The sequence below is a fragment of the Leptonotus elevatus genome, chromosome 9 (assembly GCF_054856555.1).
Source record: "Leptonotus elevatus isolate MCC_2025b chromosome 9, RoL_Lele_1.0, whole genome shotgun sequence".
In the NCBI taxonomy this organism is placed as follows: domain Eukaryota; kingdom Metazoa; phylum Chordata; class Actinopteri; order Syngnathiformes; family Syngnathidae; genus Leptonotus; species Leptonotus elevatus.
Window position 1 is genome coordinate 10,570,588 of NC_141247.1, and position 27,262 is coordinate 10,597,849.

The 27,262-nt window shown below is 40.2% G+C and overlaps 1 protein-coding gene across 1 annotated transcript in view; it reads right to left on the bottom strand.

Annotated features, from left to right (window-relative positions):
* Positions 1 to 24,183: 24,183 nt before the first annotated feature.
* Positions 24,184 to 27,262, bottom strand: part of lingo2 (leucine rich repeat and Ig domain containing 2) — a 215,464-nt gene continuing 212,385 nt past the window's right edge. Inside the window, exon 5 of the mRNA XM_086085668.1 lies at positions 24,184 to 27,151. Within this exon, the coding sequence (XP_085941794.1) occupies positions 25,298 to 27,139 (1,842 nt within the window). The 5' untranslated portion in view covers positions 27,140 to 27,151 and the 3' untranslated portion in view covers positions 24,184 to 25,297. The remainder of the gene's footprint in view (positions 27,152 to 27,262) is intronic.

Genomic DNA, 27,262 nt, shown 5'->3' on the forward strand with positions numbered 1-27,262 from the left:
ATCAGTAAAGATTCTAAATACAGTCCTCTCCAAAAGCATTGGAACGGCAAAGTCAATTCCTTTGTTGTTGTATAATGAAGACGTGGGTTTCAGATCAAAAGATGAATATGACCCAAAAGTTGAGAATTCCAGCTTTTATGTCATTTCTATTTACATCTATCATTGTTTGAAGTTGCCCGCTTTTCAAGAGAGCAAATGTATTGCAACGTGACTGACGTATGTTTCCAGTGCTCAGCTGTTGCCGTTTAGATTGGTTGCCTAAATATTTGATAGAGCTTGTTTTTAGATTTGGATTTCATTTGTGAAAACTGCATTTACTGTTAAAACTCATTTGCTCCCAAAAAACGTATGAATACGTTCTATTTCAAATGTTTTAAGTGTTCCAAAGACGTATTTATATGTTTTTATGTATTTTATTTTATTTTATTGTTTATGCTGGAGCATACGGAAAGCTTTGATGCAGCCTCTCAACTGCAAAGAACGGAGGGTCGTGTTGAAAAAAAACTTCAATTACTCACAATTCTTAATAGATTTGTGAATAATGATGAAATGATGAAGCTATATTCTAATATGATTTGCTGCAAAACAGAAACAGATAGAAATACACTTTTTTCAGATGAAAGAAGAGACTTTAATCTTTCTTTTGGTTCCATGTTTTTATAGCTATAGAACACAATATTCTGTGGGCCTTGCAAAATCTGTCAAAATCCAGGAAAACAGCCGGGAGTGAAGGGGATTGCTTCTGTGAAAATGGCTGGGAGTGAATGAGTTAAGCAAACATAATGCCCAAAGATCTGTTATGGGAGAAGCGGGAACATTGATCATCATTAGGCATAGTCAATACAACAATTTGGAATGTCGTGAAAAAGAATAACTGCTGGTGTGTTGAGCAACAGAAATGGACCAGATTGGCCAATGATAGCAACATTATTTGATGTCAAAAATATTGTGCAGTGACGAAACACCCAAAGACAACTGTCAATGACATCACTGCCAACCTCTACAGGGCATGAGTGAATGTATCACAATCCACTGTTCAAATAAGTTTTCCAGAGAAGAAATACAGACAGTAGGGGAGACTGGGGCTAGTCACATTGCAATTTTCTTCCATCCACCAGAGGGCGCAACGAAAAAGTGGAATACCAATTTTCTTCGTATAAATGTTCAGGGGTTGTGTACTGTCTGAGAAGAGAATAGCACATTGTGAGCTGAGAGGAGTGCCAGTTATCTGTTTTGTACAACCCGAAGTAAAGTTTTTCAACTTAATATATTTTGAAACAGCCGTCGTACATTCTACAATTCTAGCAGCAAATCATGTGGACTCGTTAGTGGAGAGATTCAGGCATCTTGTCATGCCTCAGTCACTGCTCTGTTTTAAGGTAACTTTAAACCAGAGCAAGTGTTAGCCAACATGGTAGTTTGAGGAAACTTGTCTCAATGCAAAGACTGGGCCAATGAAAAATGCACTTCTGGCAAATCTATTTTCGTATAGCAAAAATAATCGGAAGGCCAGATTGGATTTTATAAAGAAGTACAGAGAAAGTTTTGGAAAAAAAGCTTTCATGAACGGATGAGCACAAGATTAACCTCTACCAAAGTGATGGAGAAAGAAAGGATCTGCTTATGATCCGAAACACACGAGCTTATCTGTGACGCTTGGTGGAGGTAATGTCCTGGCTTGGGCTTGCATGGCTACTTCTGAAACAGGCTCACTAGTCTTGAGTGATGACGTAACTCATGATAGTCATGGCAGAATGAATTCTGAAGTGTACAAATCAATCAATCAACCCAATAGAGCACGCGTTGTACCTCTTGAAGAGGAAATTGAAGGGAGAAAACCCCCCCAGCAACAAACAAAAACTGAAAGAGGCTGCAGTAAAGGCCTGGAAAAGCATTTCAAATGAAGGATGCGTCAGTCTGGCAAAGTTAATCGGTCGCAGGCATTTACTGCAAGTAAGAGTTATGCCACCAAATATTCAGTATTATTCACTTTAAGTTAATTTAACAACATCTGTTCAAAGACTTTTTGGGTTCAAACAAAAGCTTTTTTCTTGAAAAGACTTCCCCCCCTCAAAAATATATTCTTTCCCCTCTAAAATAAACATATAAACAACATTATTCCTAAACAAAAAACAAATAAACAAACAAAGCGGACAGTCAACAACTGGGCTCATGAGATTAGCCTTTTCTAGAAAATATACAACTTTTGTTTTTTCTTATTTTCTTCCACAAAATGAAACATCATTTTTGGAAAATTTCCACCAATTTTCCCCGCAACTATCTGACTGCTTTCTGGCTTTTCTCACAAGACTCCAACATTAATCTGGAAGTCCGATCAGCGACACACTAAAACTCCTCTGGAGAAAACAATTGAGCGTTTCTAGAAAGCGAGTGTGTCGTCGTGGCACCTTTTCCATTTTTAATGAGTACAAACACCTGAGTCGCTGGACTACTTTGTGGCACACGCGCTAATTAGCTTCGGGAGAATCAATAAAGGCAAACGTGAGCGTCCAGCCCCTCCGGTTCCGATGCATATCGCGCAACCTCTGAAGAATCTGGCTCAGCTGATTACTATGAAAAGCTATTGCCACGGCAAAGTGAAGGGATCAAGCTGAAATTACGGGCTCTGTCTGCTCATTTTAACGTGGCAAAGTAGCAGCGTTTTTTTGGCAACATGGAGTTCCTCCCACAGCCGGACCCTGGGGGATCCTCGTGGTCATTAAATGTGCTCCATTTTTTTTCTCTTTGTCCTAATTGAATGGCTCGATGACTAACGACGGCTGTCATGGCAGCGATTCACCCGACTCATATGCGCACTATTCTGCCTACGGGATTGTCCTCTCAAGTTTGCACAATGACAAAGCACAAAAAAAAAAGAAAAAAGAAATGCAAACGTTGTTCTTCGAAAATACTGTATGATGTGTTTTTTCCTCACACATAGTATATGAATTTTGAACTAATTTTTTTTTAAATCCAAAACTACTTCTTCTTTTTTTTTTTTTTAACAATATATATATTTTTATAAACAATAGTTTAAAATTCTCAAAAGTATAACCCTAGAACAGTGATTTTTAACCTAGGTTCAATCGAACCCCAGGGGTTGGGTGAGTCAGTGTCAGGGGGTTCAGCGGAGGTCCAGACACACATCCTCAAATGATGACTCATATGATTTGTGATGATACACCCCGCTTGGCCGTCATTGGCTGCAGGTGATCACGCTTCATTGCTTGGCCTGTCTGTGCTGCAGGGAATTTGGTGCGCTCAGTAATCGACTTGTGACTGTTGTAATGGTACGTCGTGTGATTTAAAAAAAGTAATTATTGTTATCCCTTAATACTATCGTTGTTGACCAAAAAAAGAAGAAGTCACATGTAGAATGTATGGTGTACCACAGGGTTCAATTCTAGGGCCTCTGCTGTTTTCATTGCATTTTCTGCTCCATCACAAAAATGATAATGCAGCAATTTTAAGCTAAGCACACGTGTGCCTGTGTACGGAAAAAAAGGCCCTTTAACTCAAGTGATATTCCACAAACTGACTTTTACTTCTACCAGAGTTATTTTCCATTAAGATACTTGTATCTTTACTCAAGTATCGCTATCAAGTACTTTATACAAGACTGCTAAACAGTTGGAGTCCAAAAAGGAAATAAAGGCATCCAGGCCTCAATTTTAATTTGGCCTTTGCAGTAGAAGAAAACTAGGAAGTTGGAAATAATTTAAGCAGCTGCCTTGGGCCGGCAGAAGATGAGAAATAATGAGCAAATAGCAACAATAAAAGTGGAATAACAGCAGGATTAGCGATGGCCTCACAGGCCGCTGCCCGGCGCGTGTTATTATTTACAAGGCCTGGAGCAGACGCCGCTGCAGATATTAATAATATTGTGCGAGCAATAAGAATGAGCAGAAAAAAAACTGGAGGCACCGCCCGCTCGCGCTTTCCCAGGTGGAATGTGTGCGGGAAGCAGAGCAGCATCATGGGTAGTCATTAGTGAGCCGCAGGGTCTTGTTGTTTACGGCTGCTTCATCAAGTTTGTGTTTGCGGGAACCGCGGAGCTCGGTGTCGGGACCTTGGATGGAGGAAGATGATGGGGATTTACAAAAAAAATTATTCTTATTACAGAAAGGTGGTTTACTGTGGTCTTACTTGGGTCTCGTGGAATCCGGTAGTCTTTGGTGTTACATGGTTTCAAAAGTTCCCATGTACTGTCACATTCTTTCACTTATATTCTCATGTGGTCCCAAGCAGTCGCATGTAGACTTATTTGTTCTCATTCAATCTTAGAGGGTCTCAGATGGTTTAGTGTGGTCTTAGTTGGGTCACGTGGTCTCAGGCAGTCTTGTGTAGTCTTTGGCGTTCTACGTGGTCGCATGCTTTCACTTATATTCTCATGTGGTCCCAAGTAGTCACATGTAGACTATTTGGTCTCATTCAGTCGTAGCTGGTTTTGTGTGGTCTCATTCAGGTCACCTGTGTTCTAAATTAATCTCAGGTGGCGTCATGCAGAATCGTGTCGTCCCTCTGGTATTCTTAAGTGGTTTCAGTTGGTCTCATGTACATTCATGTGAGTTCAGGTATTCTCATCTGCTCTCATATGATTTCAGATGTTTCTTATTCCAGGTGGTCCCATCTGGTCTTGTGTGATCTTAGGGCAATGTTGGATTTGGATAGATCAAATTGGTCTCATATGGTCCCATTTGGTTTCATGTGGTCTCAGGCAATCTCAGCCAGTCACAGACGGTCTTGTGTAATCCACATTGTTATTAACCAGTTTCAGGTAGTCACACGTGCTCTCATGCACTCTTATGTGGTCTCACATGTAGTCTTGTGTGGTTTCAGGTGATCTCATGCAGTCCTTTCTGGTTTCATGTGGTCACAGCTAGTCTCGTTTAGCCTCACTCATGTGGTCTACCATGCGGTTATAGTTTTTAGTATTTGTGTGAGGATTTTTTTTGGGTGCAGTTATAGACAACTTCATTAATTAAAAAAAAAAGCAGCAATGCTTTTAAGTGGAACATGTCTCGTAAAATTTATGCTGCACTTACATTTTTTGGACAATCATGTGAAAGAGACAAAAAAAAGTTGGTCCTCCAGTGGCTTGAAAAGAAAGTCTAGGGATTGAAGTGTTTGCTATTGATCTGCTCTCCCTTAAGAAGCTTTCAGCTCTGCGGCATCTTCAGCCTCTATGAGACTCCGAATGCAGCATTTAGTCACGGGTGCACCTGCATTTGTTTTTAACCCCACATGTCAGAGTCAGGAGTTCACTGGCCGGAGGGCCGCCCAGGGGTCACCCGTACCTTGTTGGTGGCAGCGGGGCTAATGGAGGGTGGAGGTGGGTTTGAAGTGTGAGGCACAGCAGTGGTACCACACATCTTTTCTTTCAGCACAGTTGGCTGTGAGAGGTATTACAGTGAATCCATAAAGTATTTGGAAGGCGTCATGCTTTCTACATTTTTGTATTTTATAGTCTTATTCTAAAACCATATGCCAGTTGTACATGTGATTTCTTCATGAAAGGACACATTTGTTATTAAAGGACTAATTAACCCTATGGCAGACTTTCTTTTTCAAGCATGGCTTTGTTGTGGCTCTACTTGTAATATCTATGCCAACCAAAATTCAAGTTGGTAAGTGAGGCAGGATCAGCGGGATGAATATTAAAAAATAGTTCTGTAATATGATTTATTTGATTTTTTCAAATTATTTTTGCCTCAAAAAGAACAGTTTTGTCAGAAGGGTAAATAGTGATATTAATCATCATGTAAAAGTGTTCTTGACCCAGCAGCAGCAGCAATCCAGACAAAACACAGTCATTAGCTAACCACTTTACAGTGACTCATTTGTCTGACATTTGCGACAATGACTATTTTCATTTATGTTTCGCATCGCATTGCTATGTGTGCAATTTTCACTCTGCGACAACGACAGAAGACGAGTGTGTTTGCTGTTGTCTAAACCAGGTTTAAAAATTAGTTGTGAAGATGTGATTTAAAAATAATATTAGCTTGTATTATTTTGGTTTGCCTTGAGATACCAATTTAACACATCTTAAATCTTTCCCTCTTGAAATGAATGGAAATTCCATTCATTTCTTGCAGCAGCACCCCAAAACATTTTTTAAATATGGAAAAACTCTTCGCTACAATACTGTACTTTTTATAACATTGAATAATAACATAATTAAATAGAATGTAAATCATTAAATAGTTTGTGCATCATGATTTAATGATGCAATCTAATTCACTGTGCTACTCCTTCTGTCAGTAAAGAGTACAGTCAGGCAGACACAAACAGAGAAAAATATATATTTTTTTCTTGTCCTATTCAGTAAGTTGCTTCAATATTAGTCATTTTTCATAGAGGATAAAGATTACATGCCTGTGAGTTCTGTCTACATATATTGTTCTACCATTTGATTGCAGAGTTGTAAAACAGCAACTATTGATAGCCACTAGCATGTCAATGGGATTTTCCATTGATATGTTAGCATTGAGCTAGCAGGCTTTTAATAAGGCAATGTACAGTAGTTTGGTTGTTTTAAATATGCAAAGTGTAATTCTCCTTGTTATATATTTAATTTGGAATTTATTTAATCTTCAACCAGGAGTGGCATTAAACAGCTTGAAGTCTTTTTTCTTCCTTCTGGTGACTTGTTCAATATTTGTCAAACTGTTGCTTATTGTGAAGTTGAGTTGAATTTACTGCCACTATACAGGGCTCATATCTCAAGTTTGCGCTCACAAATCAAAGCAAAAAAAATTGGTCGAATGATTATTTATACTGAGAAAGTTGTAGCTCAAGGCACCACTGTAAACTGTTTTCTAAAAGAGGAGGGCTAGTCAACATTACGGAAGAAGATTAGAGCCAGTGAAGAGAGGAAAAAAAAAAGTTTGGCAGGATTCTGACTTTAATCTCAGAATTCTCACTTTAATCTCAGAATTCTGACTTTATTAGTGCTACTATTATTCTCACGTTAAGGTCAGAATTCTGAGAATAAAGTCAGGATTCAAGTCAGAATTCTGTGATTCTGTGTGAGAATAAAGTGAGAATTCTCTCTTTAAAATCGGAATTCTGAGATTAAAGTCAGAATTCTGACTATAAAGTCAAAATTCTGACTTTAAAGTGAAAAAGCAGAGAATAACGTGAGAATCCTGTCAAACCTTTTTTTCTCTCTTCACTGGCCCCAATCCTCTTCCCTACAACATAAATAATTTGTTTTCTTACTTTTTTTTTTGAATGAACAAATATATATATATATTAAATATATAATAAAAAAAGAAAAGGAAAAGTATAAAAATAAAGACAGAAGAATGATCCTAAAATTATTGCAACTTAACAAAAACATCTAGAGAACAAAATGAACCTTAATAACCCATTCAAATCAAAATGGGGGAAAAAAAAGGAATGAAATCAAATTAAAAAAATGAAAAATACTTGTGCCTGCCTACTAAATTTCATGTTCCTAAGGGAACTAAATAGCTGGATTTGTAGAGGTCAATTTGACCACCCGCCATGTAATCATAGGGTTATAAAATAACTGAGTGCAAGGTGACAAACACATGTAGATAGTTATGCAGTCACCACAGGCTCCCATCACCATTGGGAACTGATGCAACTTTTCCCAAACTCTTCCATTTACATGTAACGAAAAGTTGACGGCTGTTTTTTGTTTTAATTTCTTTATTTTCATGCATGCATTTCACTGTTCTCTGATTTGACTCAAGCACAACGTTCGGCATGGAGAGGGAGTGGATGGTTCCCCGGGGAGCCTCAAGGAGCCGCTGAGGCTTCCACGGGAGGCGCAAAGGAAATGAAGATGCGCTAACAAAGAAGCGTCAAGTTTGACGGCGGGAGGTTAGACGAAGTAAGCCAGTGGGAGGAAGGAATGAATGAAGCCATCGGCGCGACAAGACACGTGTGCTCGCTTATAATAGCGGCCTTGACGAACGCGGCATAAGTCATAGCATTTTGAAAGATAATTATTTTATCATTTATTATGATTATAATTAACATTTGTTTGCATAACAATGGCGCATTTTGGGGAGCCTGAGAGAAAAGGGGATTAAAACTGAAAATGAGTGGTGGGCAGATGGATCTAAATAAAAATGATACCAATAAGTGAAGTTGATTGGGAGGTTGTTTATTGTTGTTATTGTTGAACCATGATTTTCCCAATTAAAAAAAAAAATGGAGATTGATATTTTTTTCAAAGTCAGAAAGGAAGGGCACTAAAGAGGAGACGATTATTCTTATTATTGGTTCAAGTTTTATATTTTTAACTAGCTATGCACTGATATTGTGACTACGTATGAGTACAATTACTTAAATTTGAGTACTAGCCGATACAGAGTACCGATACTTAATAATATATTTTAACCAAATCTTGCTCAAAAACATAAAGCATAAGTCTCACTCAAAAATATTACATTTTTGAGTGTTCCAAGTCTTGCTAGGCATTTCACTTGACTGTCGTCGAAGTATTGTAGGAATGTAACACTTGGGGGCCACTATGTAACAGGAGTATGAAGATAAGAGATAAAGAAGAACATGTATCTCCACACGGCTGACATGGCTTCTACCTAGAAAGTACATAATATGTGTCAGGCTGATGAAGTGGTATTGGTGGATAGTATCGGTGCATTTTTACGACTAGAAGTTCTGTCCAGACGTCTTTATTTTGCACACACCTTCAAAATAATGAATAGAATAATTTATTTTAATAAAATTTAAAAAAGAGTGCGGTGAAAAGGTAATTGTATTTGTAATTGTGAGAATGTTAGATACCACTTTTTTTCAGATCGATCCCAGTATGAGTATTCAACTCTTGAGTAGTCTCCAATACCAATACCAAGTACCGTTACCTCTTGTACTTTCGATACATAAAAATGTCCCCAAAAAAACAACGACAGATCATTTTAAGGAAAGACCTATATACCATAATCTAGCATTTTTCGTTAAAGTTGCTTGAACTTAACTGAATTTATCGGTATTCAATTTGATATAAAAAAATAAATATACATATATATATTTTTTTAGCAAATATACATTTTGTATACAACACACAATAAAATGAATTAATATATATATATATATATATATATATATATATATATATATATATATATATATATATATATAATATATATATATATATATGTACATATATATTAATGGACATCTGTCAGGCATACCTTGAAATAAGACCTGGTATCGGCTTGATACTGATTGGTGGTATCAGTGCTCACCCTAATTAACTGTTTGTATAATGCTTGTTTCTAAATATAACATATAAAATATATTTTTTGAATGATGCTTATTTGATTAGAAATAGATTTTAATGTTTTATTTCTTCTTTTTATTATTATTATTATGATAAAGTAATAAAGAAAAAGGAAATGAAGTGTGATGATGCATCCACTTTAATTCCACATATAATTGTGTGTGCGTGAACGTAGACACCTCAATGCTATGCTATGCAGATTTCCAATGTGTATGTGGTGATTAAAGTTCCCGGTTGGAAGGTCTCCGCAGTGCCCTGGCGAAGGTCGAGGCAAGCATAAGAAACACCATAAAGGTTCCACACCTCGTCAGCATTTGAGCACATTAATGCCTAATCTCCTTTTACGTTATAATTTATCTCCCTAAGGGTTGTGGAACGCCTCTTTCCCCTCTCATGTGATGGACAATATCTCAGTGTGGACCTTTTAGAACAAGTTCCATAGTTCCATTTCGCATTTATTTCAATGACCTTGACAGAGTGAGCTCGGAATCAATAGACGCCGCCCAGTCTGTATCGCGGGTCGCCACGACTGCTACGGAATAAAACCTGTTTATTTGAGGAAGGATTACTGAGCTTTATCGCACACAAAACAAAGGCCATAAAAGGTGAAGTGCAGATTTATTTTATCTCCGTCTTCTGATCATTTCATCTGTAGATCAACACCACTGGGCCGGAAGGCTCCGCATGATATGGATGATGTCACATCGATAACAAAAAAACACTTTGTCCCCCCTGGCGGGGAGTGGGCGGGTCTGCCCCTCTGTTGGCTGCTGGGTGGCGGCTGCGTCTTGGCCGTTCCCTGGGTCTCTTGGGGGGTGCTGCGTTGCGGGGCTTTCCCTGGTGTCGGGGGCGGCGCCGTTCCGGCGCGGTCCGTCGCTCTGGGCCCGGCGACGCGGTTCGGGGCCTGTGGGCCGCCGGGGTGCCCGGTGGTTCCCTCTCCCCTCCCCCTTCCTCCCCCTTGCTGCCTCTCCCTCCTCGCCTCTCCCCGCCCGTCCTCCGCCTCCCTGTCCCCTCTCCCTCGTCGCCCTTCCTCCTCCTCTCCCCCTCTCCTTGCGTCCCTGCCGCTGCCCCCTGCCCTTCTTGTCGTCCCCTTCCCTCCTCCCTTCCCCTTCCCCGGTACGCCTTCCTTCCCCTCCCCTGGGCCGGGGGCTCCATCCATGGCCCGGGTCTCGGTGCTATGGGGGCCGGCGGGGGTGGCTGGGGTTTGGTGTCGTGCCCGCCCCGCTCCGGTGGGCGTCCTGACACCTCGGGCGGGACCCAGTATCCGGGGGGCGAGCCCTATCGCCCCGCCGGACGGGTCCCATATGCCCGCCGGGGTCCTGGTGGGGTGGGTGGGGGCTTGGTGGGCCGGTGCGCCTCCTGCCCCCGCCCGGTTGGGGGGGGCCCCGCTGGTCACACCTCTTAACTCACTACACTAGGTTTGCACAATACACTTTTATAGACATATAGGGCACATAACACACTTTGGGGGGTGGGGTAGGGTGGAAACACCGTCTTCACCCTACAACTCCCCTCCAATTTTAATACACCACACAACTTGTGGGTGGGGGGGGGCTTGTGGGGTGCCATCGGTTGGGGGGCCGCAGTATAGAGCAGTGCTGCGGTCCCCTGTCCGTGTCGCCACCCCCCCCCCCCCGCCCTATCTATTTTTTTTAATGCACCACATACACTCAGCAACATGCTTGGGTGGCGGGTGGATCGCCAAGCATGTTGCTGAGAGTCTGTGGATAGCATTCAAATCCTCCGATTGGGGCGGGGGCGCTGGGCGGGTGGGGTGGCGGGGGTGGATGGGGGGCGGGGGGTTGTGGGGGGGGGCGGGGGTTGGGGGCCGGTGGGGTGCCTGGTGGGCCTGCAGTGCCCCGTCCTGCTGCGTTGGGCCGGGGGCGCGGGCCGTGTTGGGGCGGGGGGCGCTCCTGCTCCTGGGTTTGCTCTCCGGCCGGTGGCCCTGGTGGGGCCCGGGGGTCGTCCTTTGGCGCTGCCGCGGCCTGGGGGGCCCTGAGGTGTTGCGCTTGCTCTGTTCCGGCGGGGGTCGACGGCTCCCCTCTTTGGTGGAGATTTTCATGCATGCCAGATCCACCACACCAGCATCTACCGAAACTCAGACACAATCTGTTTCCTCCTCAGGTTATTGAATCGGTGGAGGCTGGTGTCTCGGATCTCACGCGGCTTCGTCTGTCCTTCCTTCCTTTTCTCGGTCTCTCCGTTGGTCTCTTGAGGCCTCCCTGATTTTATGTTTTTTGGATTTGTTGGGGTCTGGATGTTTCTTGGGCTGGGGAGGAGTTCTGGTGGGGGGTGTCTGGTCGGTGCTGGATTTCACCTTCCTTGGTTTTCTTCGGTCCCCTCGGGTCTCCTGGTGTTCGATTTAGGTGAACGGTATGAGATTTTTTTTCTAATAGGTTTTCTGGTGAGCTAACAAATACACGCACGCACGCACGCACGCACGCACGCACGCACGCACATACACATACTCACCCACACACACAAAAAAAAAAAATGTATGTATGTATGTATATATATATGTATATATGTATGTATATATGTGTATATATATATATATATATATATTAAAAAAAAAAAAAAAAAAAAAAGCAATGATGATGACATTTCCGAATGAACAATACTGAGCTCTTAAAGAAAAGGAGAAAAAAAAAAAAAAAAAAAAAAAAAAAAAAACACTTTATTTAGCCCTCTTATGTTTGATTCTTAAAAAACACCAATAGTGTGCGTGTATTGTTGACTTTGTTTTGAATAGACTTAGTTTGATTTCAAGTTTTTGTCATGTGTTCGCCCACATGTTTAATGACTTTGCTTATTTCTCATAGTTTAGTTTCTTTTGTGCTAGTCCCATTGTTCAACTTCAGGGGCATGTCAAGCACCACAGTATGAAAAGTGTGATGGAAAATTGGCTGGCATTGACAAGCGAGACGACACAATCAAAGACTCAAAAGGAATTGGAGGGAGATGGGAAGCATCCGGTCGTTTCATCCAACTAATGTCTCCAAGGTCGTTTCACTATTTTTGGCACATAAAACGAATGGCGGAGCGTTTTTTTTTTTCCCCCCCTTTCTCAAAGCCGCTGAGCTGAATCCATCACCAATGGTTGCCACTCACAGCATGTGTCAATCCGCTCGAAATAGACGAGGAGAAAGTTGATGGCAGCTGACGAGAACACTTGAGGCTCAATTGTATCGACTGTATTCGTATGATACTGTACTCTTGCATTTCTACATTCTTATGCATGCCAAATGAAATACTGTACATATGAAATCATGACACAACATATAAGCTGTAGTATATAACTCATGAAAACTACAATATTACAGTGACATTTTTCCAATGATATTATCACTATTATGAAAAACTTGTTTGGTAATTGATATGCATACAAATGTATACCATACATACGATATCACAATATTTTGCAATGATACCAAATTACCGATGGTAACCCGATACAGCGATGGCATGGTGATTTATTTTAAAAATAAATATGTATTAGTGGTGCAACGGATCTCAAAAGTCATGATTCGGATCGGATCACGGATCAGCAACAAAAAAAAAATGAAGAAAAGAAAGAAAAAATAGATAAATAGTACTTAGTCTTCATTTATTTTGTAAATCACTTTTTCCCATAAATACAAAAAAAAACAATTCAAAATGTCTAATATAGCCATGTAGGATTTAGGAACACAACTTTTAAGTGCAATATGAGGCAGAAACATTGTTATTTTTACAAGGTTCATGTGTAAAATAATAAGGTGTTAATTGTGTAAAATAATAAGGTGTTAATTGTGTAAAATAATAAGGTGTTAATTGCGTAATCTAAACGGCTCAGTTTGACATTTTGAGTTGAATGTTTTTCTTTTTTTAAAGGGCAAAAGTGTTTTATAAAATAAATGAAGACAAAGTTCTATTTATCTTTTTTTTAAATGATGATGAAAAGACCTCAACTTGCAATTAAAGGCACATCACCTTCCTTTAAACATGGAGAGTGAATTGCAAAGTAGCCTTGGTCCAGAATATTGAAAAATAATTAAAGTAAGCCAGGTACCAGCTATCAAACTCATTTACAGCTATCAGTCAGACACTCCTTGGTCATGCTAACAGCTAGCCGCTAGTCACTTACGTCGGAGACTTCATGCAATGAATGTAATTATTTTGGTTTCTTAGCGTCCTAAATTAGCGATTGAACATGAATTTGGGATTGTGTTGATGTTGGTCGCAACTACAATGTCAATCAACTATGATAAAGAAACGTTTAAAAGGGAAGTCAAGCTAACCATCACGCCGACGCAGACGTAGGCGAACTTCAAAGTAAAAGTGTTATAAGGCTATTTGCTTTGCCGACAACGTATTACCGCATTTGGTCAACTTTTTTTTGAAGTTAGGCTTAGCGTGTTACGTTGAGTATGTTTCAGCTTTCTTGACATGTCAGAATTGTATTGATTGTGAATGCGCGCTTTTTTTTGTTTAGTTTTTCCCCCCCACCAACCAATCCGTGGATCGGGCATGATCCGAACCGACCACGGATCAATGATGATCCGTTGCACCACTAATATTTATGACATCTATTTAACTTCCGGTAATGCAAACTGACAATATGATATGAGCACATCCTTTTTCCAATAATACCAATCAATGGTAACATGATAATCGATATGCAGGATACATCTTTCTGATAGAATGAATAAAAACTCCCTGACAGTATCACCATACAGTGATAGCATGAGCATCGATATCTAGGAAGAAAACTATCAAAATATTTTTACTAACCAATATTGATGACATCGTAGAATAGCTATTGTGTGATAATCGACATACAGGAAGAAAAACATGTAAAGCCAATCGGGGTGTGCATCTCTTTCAATAAATGACAACTAGATTTTTATCTCCACATCATTCAAGGAGGATTCCATAATTAGTGACAACGTCAAACAATTCGATTTGCTTGATTCAAAACACTGGCATCGTTTTTCCGATTCAAATTGATTTATTTTTTGCTTCTCTCCTAAAAACCATACATCTTTGTTAAATTTATACCGTAATGCCTGAAAACTCCCAATATGATATTGCAATATATTTCCACTGATACAGATGATATCAGCATAGGCACCAGCGCACCTGCTAAGCAGTGCAGCTGTCCTGGCGTGCCGCCCAACTTGAGCTTTACCAGAAAGACGTTGTTGTTTCTGCGGCTTTTGCCGAACACAGTGACGCTTGTTGTGCAGTGCAGCGCAACGGCATGCAGAGACATGCGCTGGATGCTAACGCAAGCACAGAGGAAATACTGTAAGCAACAAGAAGTAACAATATGGAACCGCTAGCATCGTCCTGCACTATGGAAATTACTAACATGCATCGCCAAAGGAATAACATAATGTTCGCTATGACATTAAAACAGCGATTCTCAAATTGGGCGCGGTGCTGGGGTGAATTAGAAGTGCAATTGCACATCCACCACAGTAGATGGCAGTGTTACTCTCATTTATTGTGTTTTAATTTCCGGCAAATTGATGCACTTCCATTTTTCTTCTGTTACTAAAAAACATAACATAATTGAGAAGCAGCGGATTAAAGTCATGTGATCAGTGTTAGCGTGGACTCAGACTAGGTCTATTTGCACCCTTTTACTACAAATGTACTGATTTTGTGGATGTTTTCCTTGTCATTCAGTTTATTTTATCATGAATAACTGGTGAGATGAGTGATCTTATGTCTCAAGACATGTACAATGCAGTTTATTTCTACTGTGCAACTTCTGGTTCTCATGAGTAAATTGTGCAATTGTGTTTTTTTAACTGTTTGGATTATTTCTAGCCATTTATAAGATTTCTATTGTGCGAGGTAGTGGTCATATGTCTAACATATGTCAGTCATATGACCTTTTCTTTGAACTTGTGAATTATTTCTATTATTTCAGTTTATTTAATTTGTACATGGTGGAGGAGAAATTATCTAATTATTGTTCATCTCAGCATTTAAACATTTTAATTCTATTTTGCAAATCACCTGTTATCATGTAATTAAAATTTTAAAATCTCCACCCAAAAATCTGCATTTACTCGCAATAGAAACCCTAAATGTGCACACGTGCCCCTGAATGCTTTTGCGTCCCATTTACCGTTGTTGTGTGTCACATATTGCGGGAACTGTCAGCGCACTAATCAAACCCAGCCCCGACAACGCACGAGCGGCAATCACGGGCACTCGTTCCCCGTCACGGAAGGAAGTGACAGCTGTCGAATAAACGCTTCAAAGCGACGTCGCAATAAACATTTGTATTGAGATCAGGAAGTGAACCTTTGTGTGTTTTTGACGTTACCTATTACGACACGTGGTGAAAAGCAAGGCAAGAGCTTGTGCTTTTGTTCAGTTGACAGCACAGCTGCCATGTACAATAGAAATGAACATCGTAAATAATTCAGGCATTTACTGTACGATAAAACGAATATTTTTCTTGAACTGACTGACTATAGGGTGTGTAAAATAGTGACATTTTTTATACACTTTAATGCAAAATTTAATTGAATCAGATTAGTGGATTAATTGATTGAATCAATCAATCAATCAATCAATCAATCAATCAATCAATCAATCAATCAATCAATCAAATTTGTTTTAAGACTCAAAGAAGGTCCATAAAATAACAAAATATGTTTGAAGGGCCATAATCACCACAATTTAATTAATTGGTCCGACCCCCAATATCTGCCTTATGGCACAGTTGAAATGAACTAGAAATAATCCACAGTGGTTTCATATAAAAACCCAAATCAGTTTTTTTAAAAGGAGGTTAAGAATTCTTCCCTCAAGCAAACACCCTACTTTTAATTCACGTTGCTCGCCGCAAAACTACCAACAAAATCTTTATGTCCCTGTTGTTGTTTATTTTCCCACGAATCCACAGATGCCTTGCAAAACATCAAACACTGCGAGACAATCTGTTGAAGAAGGCTCATCTTGTTTGTCGCAGGTGCAGACGAAGTCGGGGCTCACTTGACGGCTAAATTCATCCTGGCAGACGTTTTTATTTGATCAAGAACCCTACACCTGAAAAGTGGGTCAAACCACTTCAGTCAAGTGTAAGGGGTGGGGAGGTGTGATGTGGTGCTTTCATAATGCAGCCCCTTTAATGAAACACCATCCAACCTTGACAAAAATCCATACGGGCCGGCTGCGCATTGAATGAAGTCGGCAAATGAATGAAGCCGCACGGAGCTCGCGCCTCAACGGAGGACGGCCGCCATCGCTGCGCCGGCGTTACACTGCGATGCTTTGGCACTTAGCAGCGATGGCGACGGAGCCGAGACGGTAAAACAAATGACAAACACGACAGTTTGGAAAGGCACGCTGGTGGCAAACTGGTGGAAATGTTCCAGGGTGTGTGTGAAAACAAGCAGACACTTTGAAATGATTTTGTAGCAATCAGAAAAAATCAAGATGAGTTTGTCTTTGAAGGACTCTGGGAAATTGTCAGATGGCGGCTTCAAACCAAAATGGCCTTGCCTTGTCTTTTGAGGCATTAATTGAGACTTTTTTGTGGCTCTGCTCACAACAGGCTTGCCTAACAATTTTTTTGAAAAATCTTCTCAATTTAGCTTATCTTTCCAAAAATGTAAATTTTTGACCAATCGAACACATTTGTTCACACTGCACTGTGAACACTGTTCCAAATTCAGATAATTCGGGTCAATCTGATATGTTTCTGTACTCGTTCACATTTGAAAGATTTCTAATGTGAACCGCGTCAAGGGGCACAAAAAACAAAACAAAAAACAAAACAAGATCACGTATAAGTTAATATGTGTTTAACTCATTCAAACCCCAAAAACATATAAATACGTTTTAAAATGCTAGAGCATTTTAAAACGTACAGCTTCTGACCTGAATAGGTCGCTTAAAGCGATGATAGTTATTACAAAAAACGGCCAGCAGGTGGCAGCAAAGTATAAGAGATCAACCAGGGCCATGTTGCAAAAAAGCAACAGTGTTTTCAACAGGTTTGTGAATAATGATGAAACTTAGCTATATTCTAATGCTAATTGCTGCAAAATGGAAAACGATCTAAATATACTTATTTTCCTGATGAAAGAAGAGATTCTTTCTTTTGGTAGGTTCCATGTTTTTATAGCAATAGAACACAATATTCTGCGGGCCTTGCAAAAAAAAGTCAAAATCCAGTAAACTAGCTAGGAGCGAATGGGGTTGCTTCAGTGAAAATGGCTGGGAGTGAATGAGTAAATAACTCATTTCAGAATGATGAGCGAGGCGGGAGGACGGAAGATGACGCCATGTAACAAATAAGCAAATAAATCGTCTTTTTAAATTACTACAATCAACACTTAAAAAAAAATTAATTTTACTGTTCACATTATATATGTATAAAAAAAAAAAGACCAGTTACATGTCGCATATGTGCAAAGAAATTGGAATTTATCTGCAGTGTGAACATAGCCCTTGCCTTAGGCTACTTGAAAACAAAATGGACGACCTCCAGTGTCTTATTCAGCAGAGTTATTTCAGTCTTTTTATGGCTCTGTTCATGGCAAAATTGCCTCCCAAATTTCATGTTGCTAAGGGAAACTGTCTTTGCCAGCCATGGCATTCAGAGCCTGTTTGTGGGTTTACTCATGCAAGAGCATACCAAATTTCAGGTTGTTCTGTCAAACTGACTACAGGGGCTGAATAAAAAAAATAAAAAATAAAAACTAAAAACTTTCAGTGCTCCTGGTGCAGTTTGCCAGCAAGCAACAGCAACTCAAGCCACAGTGCAGTGGAATGGAAAATGTCGACAGAGATGATGAAACAATTTTTGTCCACGATTAACGACCGCTGATTCTCTACGGACACTCACAGAGATGCTTACCAAATTGAGGCGAACGTGTAGTGTGTGTTTTTGTGTTTCAAACATATAATCTATCACTATTTTATTCTCATGGGTCTCAAGGTTCAGAATGATCCAGTTGGTGGGTGACGCGGGAAATGTGAAGCAGTGTTTGTTTTCCCAGAGGAACTCATTATTTTTGGCATGCTGGATATTTTTTTAATAAACATATAAACTGTTCACCTCTGCAGCACGACACTCAAACCAACACAAAATCTACTTTCGATTTTTACACATTTTTACACCCAGTTTCGCCAGAGCTGTATGATGTACAGTATAACCCCAAAATACCCTGTATCGAGTTCTGATTGACATGAGCAGCGAAGTATTATTAATGTAACCTGTAGATTAATTTCATTTTGTACAAAACTGGCACTTATTATATATCAAATTATGAGAAAATTTTTAATTTTTTAAATAATTAAGTCCTAATTTAAAAAAAGTCTAGTTTTTCCCCAAAATAAAATCTACAGACATTTATTCAAGACAAAAAGCTATATAGTTCAATCAAGCCATTTAAAACTCCCCCACAAATCTTAATAATAAGGGATCAAAGTAAAAATGCATTATTATGATCAAGTTTATGCTTGTAATATAAGAAGACAGTTTTATTTTTGTGAGTTATGAAGTAATATATTTCTCATGATAAAAAGTCACGTTTTTAAGTTTTTCAAGAGAAAAGGCTTAGCATTAAAGAATAACGTCATATTGTTTCAATAATAACATTACGATGTTAAAAGAACGAAATGTGATTTTTTTTCAACATTATGAGTCATTTGAGATAAAAAAAAAAATTTTGAGAATGAATTAGCATGTATTACGAGGGTCATTCAATGAATACAGGGAATTTTTCGGAATAAGGACTTCTAATACAGAAGTATATTGCATATAGCAGTGATCGTTCAAGACAAAATGCCAAATTTTTTTGAAAATTAAAAGTATTTATTTTAAAAGCCACAACAGTAATAGTTTAGAAATATCAATAGGTGGCAGTAAAGATTCCAAATAATTTTCTGCGTTCAGTAGCTTTAAAAACAATATTATATTGTCTTTAAATTACCTATTTTAATTTAATGGGAATTATCTTTTTTTCTGGATTAAATTTAAGATGATTTGAGATTAAAAGAAAGATGATTAAATATATGTTTTAAATAATTTTTCTTTAGTAAACGTCACATCCTCTCATGAATATTTCAAGATAAGAATTTGAACCTTACAAGACTAAAGTTAGATTTTTTTTTTGAAGAAATGTAACGTATTATTACGACTGACTTGATTCTTGCCAATGTATACTAACTTCTAAAGACTTTTGTAAGAACTTTTCAAAAAAATATACCATCATTCTTTCAACACTATTACTTTTTTCTTGGAAAATATGACTTCATCTTTTTGTTATTCCCTATGTGGCCCTACTACTCCTTCAATTCAAACACCTGCAGCATTAACAGTAGAATCAAGTAGCAGCAGCAGTCCATGTTTTGACAATCTGTTGTGCTCTTCAAACTCACCTCGACATCCAAACAAGCCGACCTTCAGGAGAGTAATAAGAAGAGCGAGCTTGAGGCGCGTCACGCCGTGTGATAAACGTCACCACTTTTATGCCCAAAGGCCCCCGGCGTCAACGAAGGCCTTGAAAATACAAGAAAACGAGAGTGGGACGAGGCGTGAAGCCAAGCGCTGTCGCGTCGTCAAATGAAGACGAATGGCGTTTGACGACTCGGGTCCAGTTTTCGGCGGGTCCTCGCCACGGGAAACGGGGGTCCGTCCACATGTAACAAAGCGGATCGCAGGCGTGACTTTGTCTACCGTGTTTTTCATTTACTGGTCAAAAGAGCAGAGGAAGGTAGCCAAACCCTCAAGGCGACGCCAATTTGGGCAGCACAGGTGGCGAAATGCTGCACAGCCGCAAAATGATGACATGTTGCAACATCAGCTTTCATTTTCATTTCACCAGCAGCACAGGTGGCAAAATTACTCACACTCTCTACTTCACAAGTACGGTAAAAAAAGAAAAAAAAAGAAGTACTGATTCAACTTTGGTCGTATAGTAAAAAAAAAACGCCATTTCAATATTTATGGCTTCAAATGAAAAAAGAACGTTTTGCAGAAATACTTCATAATCTGGTTCAATCTTCTTGAGTAGGTTCCTTAGTGGATCTTGTACACCTTATCTAACATCCAAACAAGTAGTTCAGTTTAGTAATTAACCTGTCAGGGATTATTCCGCTACATTAAAGGCAGTACATTATTCATGGTCGCTTTTACACGCCATATAAACATTTGGATTCGCAGCATTTACACAATGGATAAAAACATTCACAATCAATTGGTAAAGTCACCAAGATGAACATCCCACTAGACCCCTCGGACACTCGGACAGTAATGTGTTAAGGCTTCAAGCCAGGCTTTGGGTTTCCAGTTAGGATTTCAAAGCAGGATTTTAAATAGAGTTAAAATTTGAAGTTATAGTAAGGGATTCAAATTATCTGTCAAGTCTGAGGTAGGGATTCAAATTGGGCTTTATAGTGTCAGGGTATTGAATCAGGGTTTAAAGTTGGGCTTTCAAATCAGAGTAAAGTTTTCAAATTAATGTTTCAATTCAGAGGTTTGCAAGAAAGGGTTAGGGCTTCAATTTAAGGTTAGTGTTTCAAGTTATGGTTTCAAGACAGGGTTGGGGTTTAAAATTGGGATGTCAAGTGCTAACCTTGCCAGCAAGCTGAATTCTCGCAGTATTTGTTTACACATACTACGAGAATCCATCTTGTACTGCTCACGCTGATATGTTCGCAACCGGCCTTTTTTAGGTCGGAACAATCAGGCGTTGTTTAGGGCGGGACATGCAGCTGTGAAGAAACCAGGAAGTACCAACGCTCGGGGAAACAAACAAACCTTACATAGATGAATGGATGCTGCAATTAATTCTATTTCCGCAGAATTACTTACCGTTTCCTTGTTGAATGTTGAACTGCCAGAGGCGCTTCGTGCATTTTCATCTGGTATAGCTGTTCGTTCTTTTTTTTTTCCTAAAACGAGACCGAAGACGACAATTTCCTCCATTGCCGTGCACAAGATGCCGCATCGTCCAATCATCTCGAAGTATTGTACAGCAAGTTCCTCCTTTCCTGAACGGATCTGCCGAGTGAAGTTCCAGATTGTGTGTAGAACTCCCTTGAGTGAATCACAATTATCAATCTGACTATTGCCAGGTTAATCAAGTCCATGTTAACATTTTTAACTTTAAATTAATACAATTCATGTGTCAACATGAATTGTATTAATTATCAATCCAGGGTTAGGTTTCTAATTGCAGTATATATTCGGTTTCAAATCGGGGTTCTAATACAGGCCTAGGTTTTCAGATGTTGTCCCCCCACCCCAAAAAAGAAGTTAGGGATTCAAGTTTGGCTTCAAGACAATGACAGGGATTAAAGTTAGGGTTTTGAATCAGAATTAAGTTTTCACATGATGGTTCCCGGGTTAGGGTTGCACGTGGTGGGACTGTGAAGTTCTGTTAACTGTGAGTGAGATTCAGTATATTATGAATGAATTATACCACATATCAGCTTGAAGTGGCATAAAAGAAGTACTTTTTAAAAATGGTTTTGTTTGCAGGATGATGCCAATACACTCCAGCTGCTGCACTCAATCTGCTTCACATCACTGGTATTAAGGGATGAAGTGCGGATCTTCTAAAGAATGAAGCGCCACATGCCGAGGGGGGAAAAAAAAATCACAAATATACTGTCTGTGCACGCAGCAACTCCTTATGGAATCATAGAAAAATATGTATTCCTTTCTTTCACTTTGACACTGGAATTGCAATAAAATGTAAATGTTATTCTGCACTTCATGTGATGTAGAAAACAAAAACAAAAATTATGTTTTGGTTGATTAAGTGCATTATGTTGGTTGTAGATGTGAATTGCATCAGCCACAGAGGAAATATTTTCCACCCTCTTGTGTAACTCAGAGTAATCAAAATGCCAATGTCAATAAAAAATGGTCTTAACTTCAGAGATGGAACATTTTCACAATCAACTGTGCAGATGTATACCAAAAAATAAATACATATAAAGGAAACAAAAAGGTATTTAAATTGAAATTTTGATCAAAATGTATAAAATCTTTTGTAAATCATTTAAAGTAGTCAATTTAATGTACTAATTTAAATGATTTAATAAAAATAAATATGTTTTCAAAAAATCTATTAACCTTTTCAAGGACTTAAATATATTACATTTATTACAAATCAATTTAAAGTCAGTTTAAACAAATCTATTTACTTGAATGTTTTCAAAATCAAATAGATAATAATAGAAATGTAATTCCATGTATTATTTTTTTCATATAATTCATACAAGTTTGTTTGTTTTTAAAATACAGTGGAACCATGAGATACATGTGCATTGACTTATAATGGTATTTTATATATATATTTATTTATTTATTTTAGATATGAGCCACCATTAAATATTTTTTGTTTTTTTGCTACAAGCCAAAATTCAAGACACAATTGCTTCTTCAGATTCCCACCATTTGGAGGCGGCAGCAAATTTGACAGTCACTGTTACATTGGTTTCTTGCACAGGAAAGACGATGGCCATTTCTCCATATGAAGAATGCAGAGTACAATCTTGTGAACTCCAAGCCAGAACGTTTTTTTCTGACAACACACATCTCTTTGTAAATTGTAACGGCTGTGTACTTGTTAACACACTCCGCAACGCCCTCAACTCTGACGTAATCCCATGATAGCAGCACAAAATGCATCTTGGGATATTTTCCGAGCCAAACGTTCACAATCTTCCAATCACTGCATCCATGATTTAAGCTAGCTGACAAGAACAACATCCCGGTATTCCGTGCCCTCTTGGTTTAGCCGTATTTTCAATTGGAACAGTACTCCAGCTGCGATTGATGACATTCCACGAGATCACAAGGACGTAAGAACGCATGCAGCAATTGAGCAACAACTAGTATGTTGCTAGCGGTAATGCGCCATGTCAACACAATTTTTTTGGACAATAATATGTTCTATGCAGCTCCAATAGTCTGAATTTGTTATTCTGGTTGATATTGTGTTAGTGGAATATGAGTTAAGCAGCTAAATCCAGACATTTTTACCCATCACAGGGGGCGGCATTTTGCTCAGGCAATGACCAATCACCTGTTTTCTGAAGCTCAGCTATGATTTTTGTGCTCGCATTTTCTACGTTTGCAGGTTATAACACAAGAACATGTTATTACCGCACATTCACTTTTTATACAGTACTACGGAAGCGTGGATCCGCCAATGTTTAGTAAACATTTTTGAATGTCGGCGGGAGGCTCCAGGGATGACCAAGGACACGCCGGAGAGACTATGGCTTGCACGGGCGTGTATGGGGCTATCGGCTATCCAGTAGCCTAATATATACAGATCAGTGGTTTGAACATATTTGTAGGCTAAATGCTACAGACGTACCATTTTTTTTCATATAATGCCACAGTGTATTATTTGTGCATTCACAAGTCAATACCCCATTGCATTATGGGAAAATGCCAAACTCAAATCATGAACTGCTTACATAATAAATCATTTAAATAAATATTTTTTAATAATAATTAATTGTTAATAATTTTAAAAGTTTTTTTACGTTTATTTTCAAACATGTACATGCTAAAAAATATATATAATTCTCTCACGCATACGCAAGTATTACCCAATATGCTATGTTTGTAGCATTTAGCCTACAAGTACATTTGAATGTATTTGCGAGTATGTTGGACGTACCTCACTTAAATATGTTCAAATGTAAATGTTTACTCTACATTGGCAGTTTCACGCTTCTGTGCAGTACAATACTGTTTAATGCAACTTCTGTGATAAAAGAAACACACAAAAAATGTGGGTGATTTTTTTCTATTCACTTCAGTGGAGAAAGATTATTTGAGATATAAATTAAACTCATGTCTCAAGGCACCTCTCTAATATTTATTAGAATTTATTAATTCAAGCCATTTGCGATTTCACAATTATACGATAGCCGCTTTGTGTCATTAATAAAGCTAACTTCAGTCACAGGTACAAATACAACTGCTTTTATTCCACATACAATTTTTTGTTTTTTTACAATTTTTTTTAATTGTCACAATCTAAATGATTCAACAACAAAATGAGGAACTACCACAACAAAGTCCTTTTTTTCTACAGGGGAAAGAATAAAGAAACAATGCAAATATCACTGTAGCAAAAAGTTGACACACGGGCCAAAAAGTTGACACATGGGCCAAAAAGGTACACTTGAAAGGAATATAAAGACACTCAAGTCGGACAAAACGGTGGTTCATGTTCATCCAAGGGACCGTCCAGATATTATATTGGACAGCCGACAGCAGTTGAGGATTGGTTTTTGACCAACATTATTAATAAATAAAATATTTTATTTGATAAATATGTATTTATCCATATTTCTTATTTCTGAGTCAATCGTGGGGGAGCAGGGACACATATCCACCCATAGAAGCCCTTCCTGAATCTATGGAAACTTCAAAAGTCTCAAGTGTGTTTCTTTTTTCTTCTTTTTTTGCTGAACATACAGTATAGGGTTATATCAATTTTGGCTAATGCATCCCATGAATATTGCTATGAATAATTCTTTTGAATGAGTATGTACATACAGTAGGTGTACATAATAACAAAGCATTAGGTACACACGGGCAAAACTATCGAACAGAGGAAGCGATGGCCGCCGTCATTGATTGATCGGATGGGTGACGAAGCATGTGGCGCAAGACTCAACAAAGGTTATTTTAGCGTAAGATACAAATTGGTACTGTACACGGTTCAGCCAAGTCCAGAAGATCCAACCCAGAGTAGTCGTAGAGCCTTTTTTTTTTTCGGGAGATGGCATATAAATCTCAAAAAGCAGATAAATGACACTTAATTCCCTGGAAACTGTTCAATCTTCGTCTGAGCTGAAGCAATTCCGACATCCATCAAGCATTGTGTTCAAGGTCCCGCTCATTGTCTCTTACCCCAAAGTCCTTTGCGACCACTCATCCGTTAGCTGTGGTTCTATTTGCAAAAAAATAGAATGTACTTTGGGTTATTTTCCATACACGATCCAGAATTGTTTTCCCTATAAAATAAGTCACATCATTTTCATGTTGAAACGATGAGGACCAGCCTGGATGTCGGCCGAGTCCACGTTGGTGCCATTGGACTTGGATCGAGGCACGTATTCCACGTCGATGTTGTTTTTATGTTTTCCTTTGCCCCTGCTCCAGACGAACAGGAGCAGGAAGCAAAACAAGACCATCCCCAGGAACGTGAAGCAACCCATGGCCGTCGACACCAAAATGGTCTTAAGGTCCAAGCCCAAGGTGACGCTGGCGGTCCCGTTGGCAGTGGTGTTGCTGGGGTCGGTGTAATACTGGGTTCTGTTGGCGTACAGCGAGCCCAGGCTCTTGACGGCCAGCGACGTCATCAGGGTGTCGTTCCCGGCCGTGTTGGAGGCGAGGCAGAGGTAGACTCCGCCGTCTTGAATCTCGGCCGACTTGATCTCCAGGGTGCCGTTGTTGTGCACCGTTACCCTGCCGTGGCTCCTGGCCGTCAGGACGCGCCGCCGCGGAGACACCCAGGACACGGTAGGCCTCGGTGTGCCCTCGGCGCTGCAGTGCAGCAGAGTGTGCTGGCCCTCGTCAACCGTCACCGTTTGCGTCTTGTTCTCGCGGATTTTCGGCTTGGTGCAGGTCACGTAGTAAGACAGCAGGCTTTCCTTAAATTCCTGGAAAGGCCTCCCTCGGATCCCCTCGGGCGTGTTGCACTCCGGTTGGGAATCCCCGAAAAGGATGGAGTGCCTTTTCTGTAAGATCCACATGAGGCGACAGTCGCACACCAGCGGGTTGTTGTCGATGAGGAGGGCCTCCAAAGCTTCCGGGGATTGAAACACTCCCTTCTCCAGTGTGTCCAGCCGGTTGTGAGAAACGTTGAGCACCTTCAGTCCCCGCAGACCCTGAAAGGCGTACGGTTCGATGGCGGTGAGCTGAGCGCCGACCAGGTGAAACTCCCGAAGGCGAACCAGGTCCATCAACATTCCACCTTCGATGTGCCGGATGCGGTTGTAGGACAGGTTGAAGTGCGTCAGGTAGGGCAGGTGCTTCAAGGCTTGGTAGGGGAAGGACGACAGGTTGGTGTTGGTGATGGACAAGGTGGTGAGGTTGAGGCCGTGCAGGGTGTTTGCTGGGACGTGATCCAGCGAGGGCCAGTTGTCGATCTCCAAGTGGCGCAGCCGGAACAGCTTTTTGAATGAGTACGGATGCAAAGTGCTGATGCTGAGGTATCGCAGGTGAAGGCTGACCAGATTGTGTAGGTGCGAGAGGGCCTCGGAGGGCACCACAGTGAGGTTGCACCTCTCTAAGGCCAGCATCTCCAGGCTCAAAAGTCCGCTGAATGCACGATGCGAGATGTAAACCAGGTCGTTGTCGCCCACTTCCAAAAACTTCAGATTGTGCAAGTCCTGAAACATGTAGTCCAGGAGGATGACAATCTTATTGTCGCTCACGTCCAGCCGGGTAAGGTTGGCCAGCCCCGAGAAGACGCCCAGAGGGATAAGCTTGATCCGGTTGCTCTTCAGGCTGAGCGAGTGCATGCCGAATAAAGCGTTGAAGGCACCCGGTTCCACGTAGCTGATTATATTCCCGCTCAGGTCGAGTTCCTCCAGGCCCGGGAAGGCGACAAAATCGTCCGGGTTGATCATGGTCAGCTTGTTTTTACTCAGGTCCAGGATCCTGGTCTCGCCCGGGATGCCGTCGGGGATGGTGGGCATTCGCTTGCGGTGGCACACAACGGCCTTGGTCTGCGCCGAGCACTCGCAGCGGGAGGGGCAGCCCAGGGAGGATCCCACGAAGACGGCCAGCAGGGCCAGTCCCAGGACCGGCTGCCAGCATGAGATTACCGTGTGCAGCATGACTTTGCTCAAGCAGTCCACCATTCTGTCACGGCTCTGAAAGACAAGAACAACACAACATAAACACAGTGAGTGACTCAGGTTGGACCTTGCCATTACAATTCCAAAAGGCCCAAAAGTTCATGTAAATTGTACTTATATTTATAT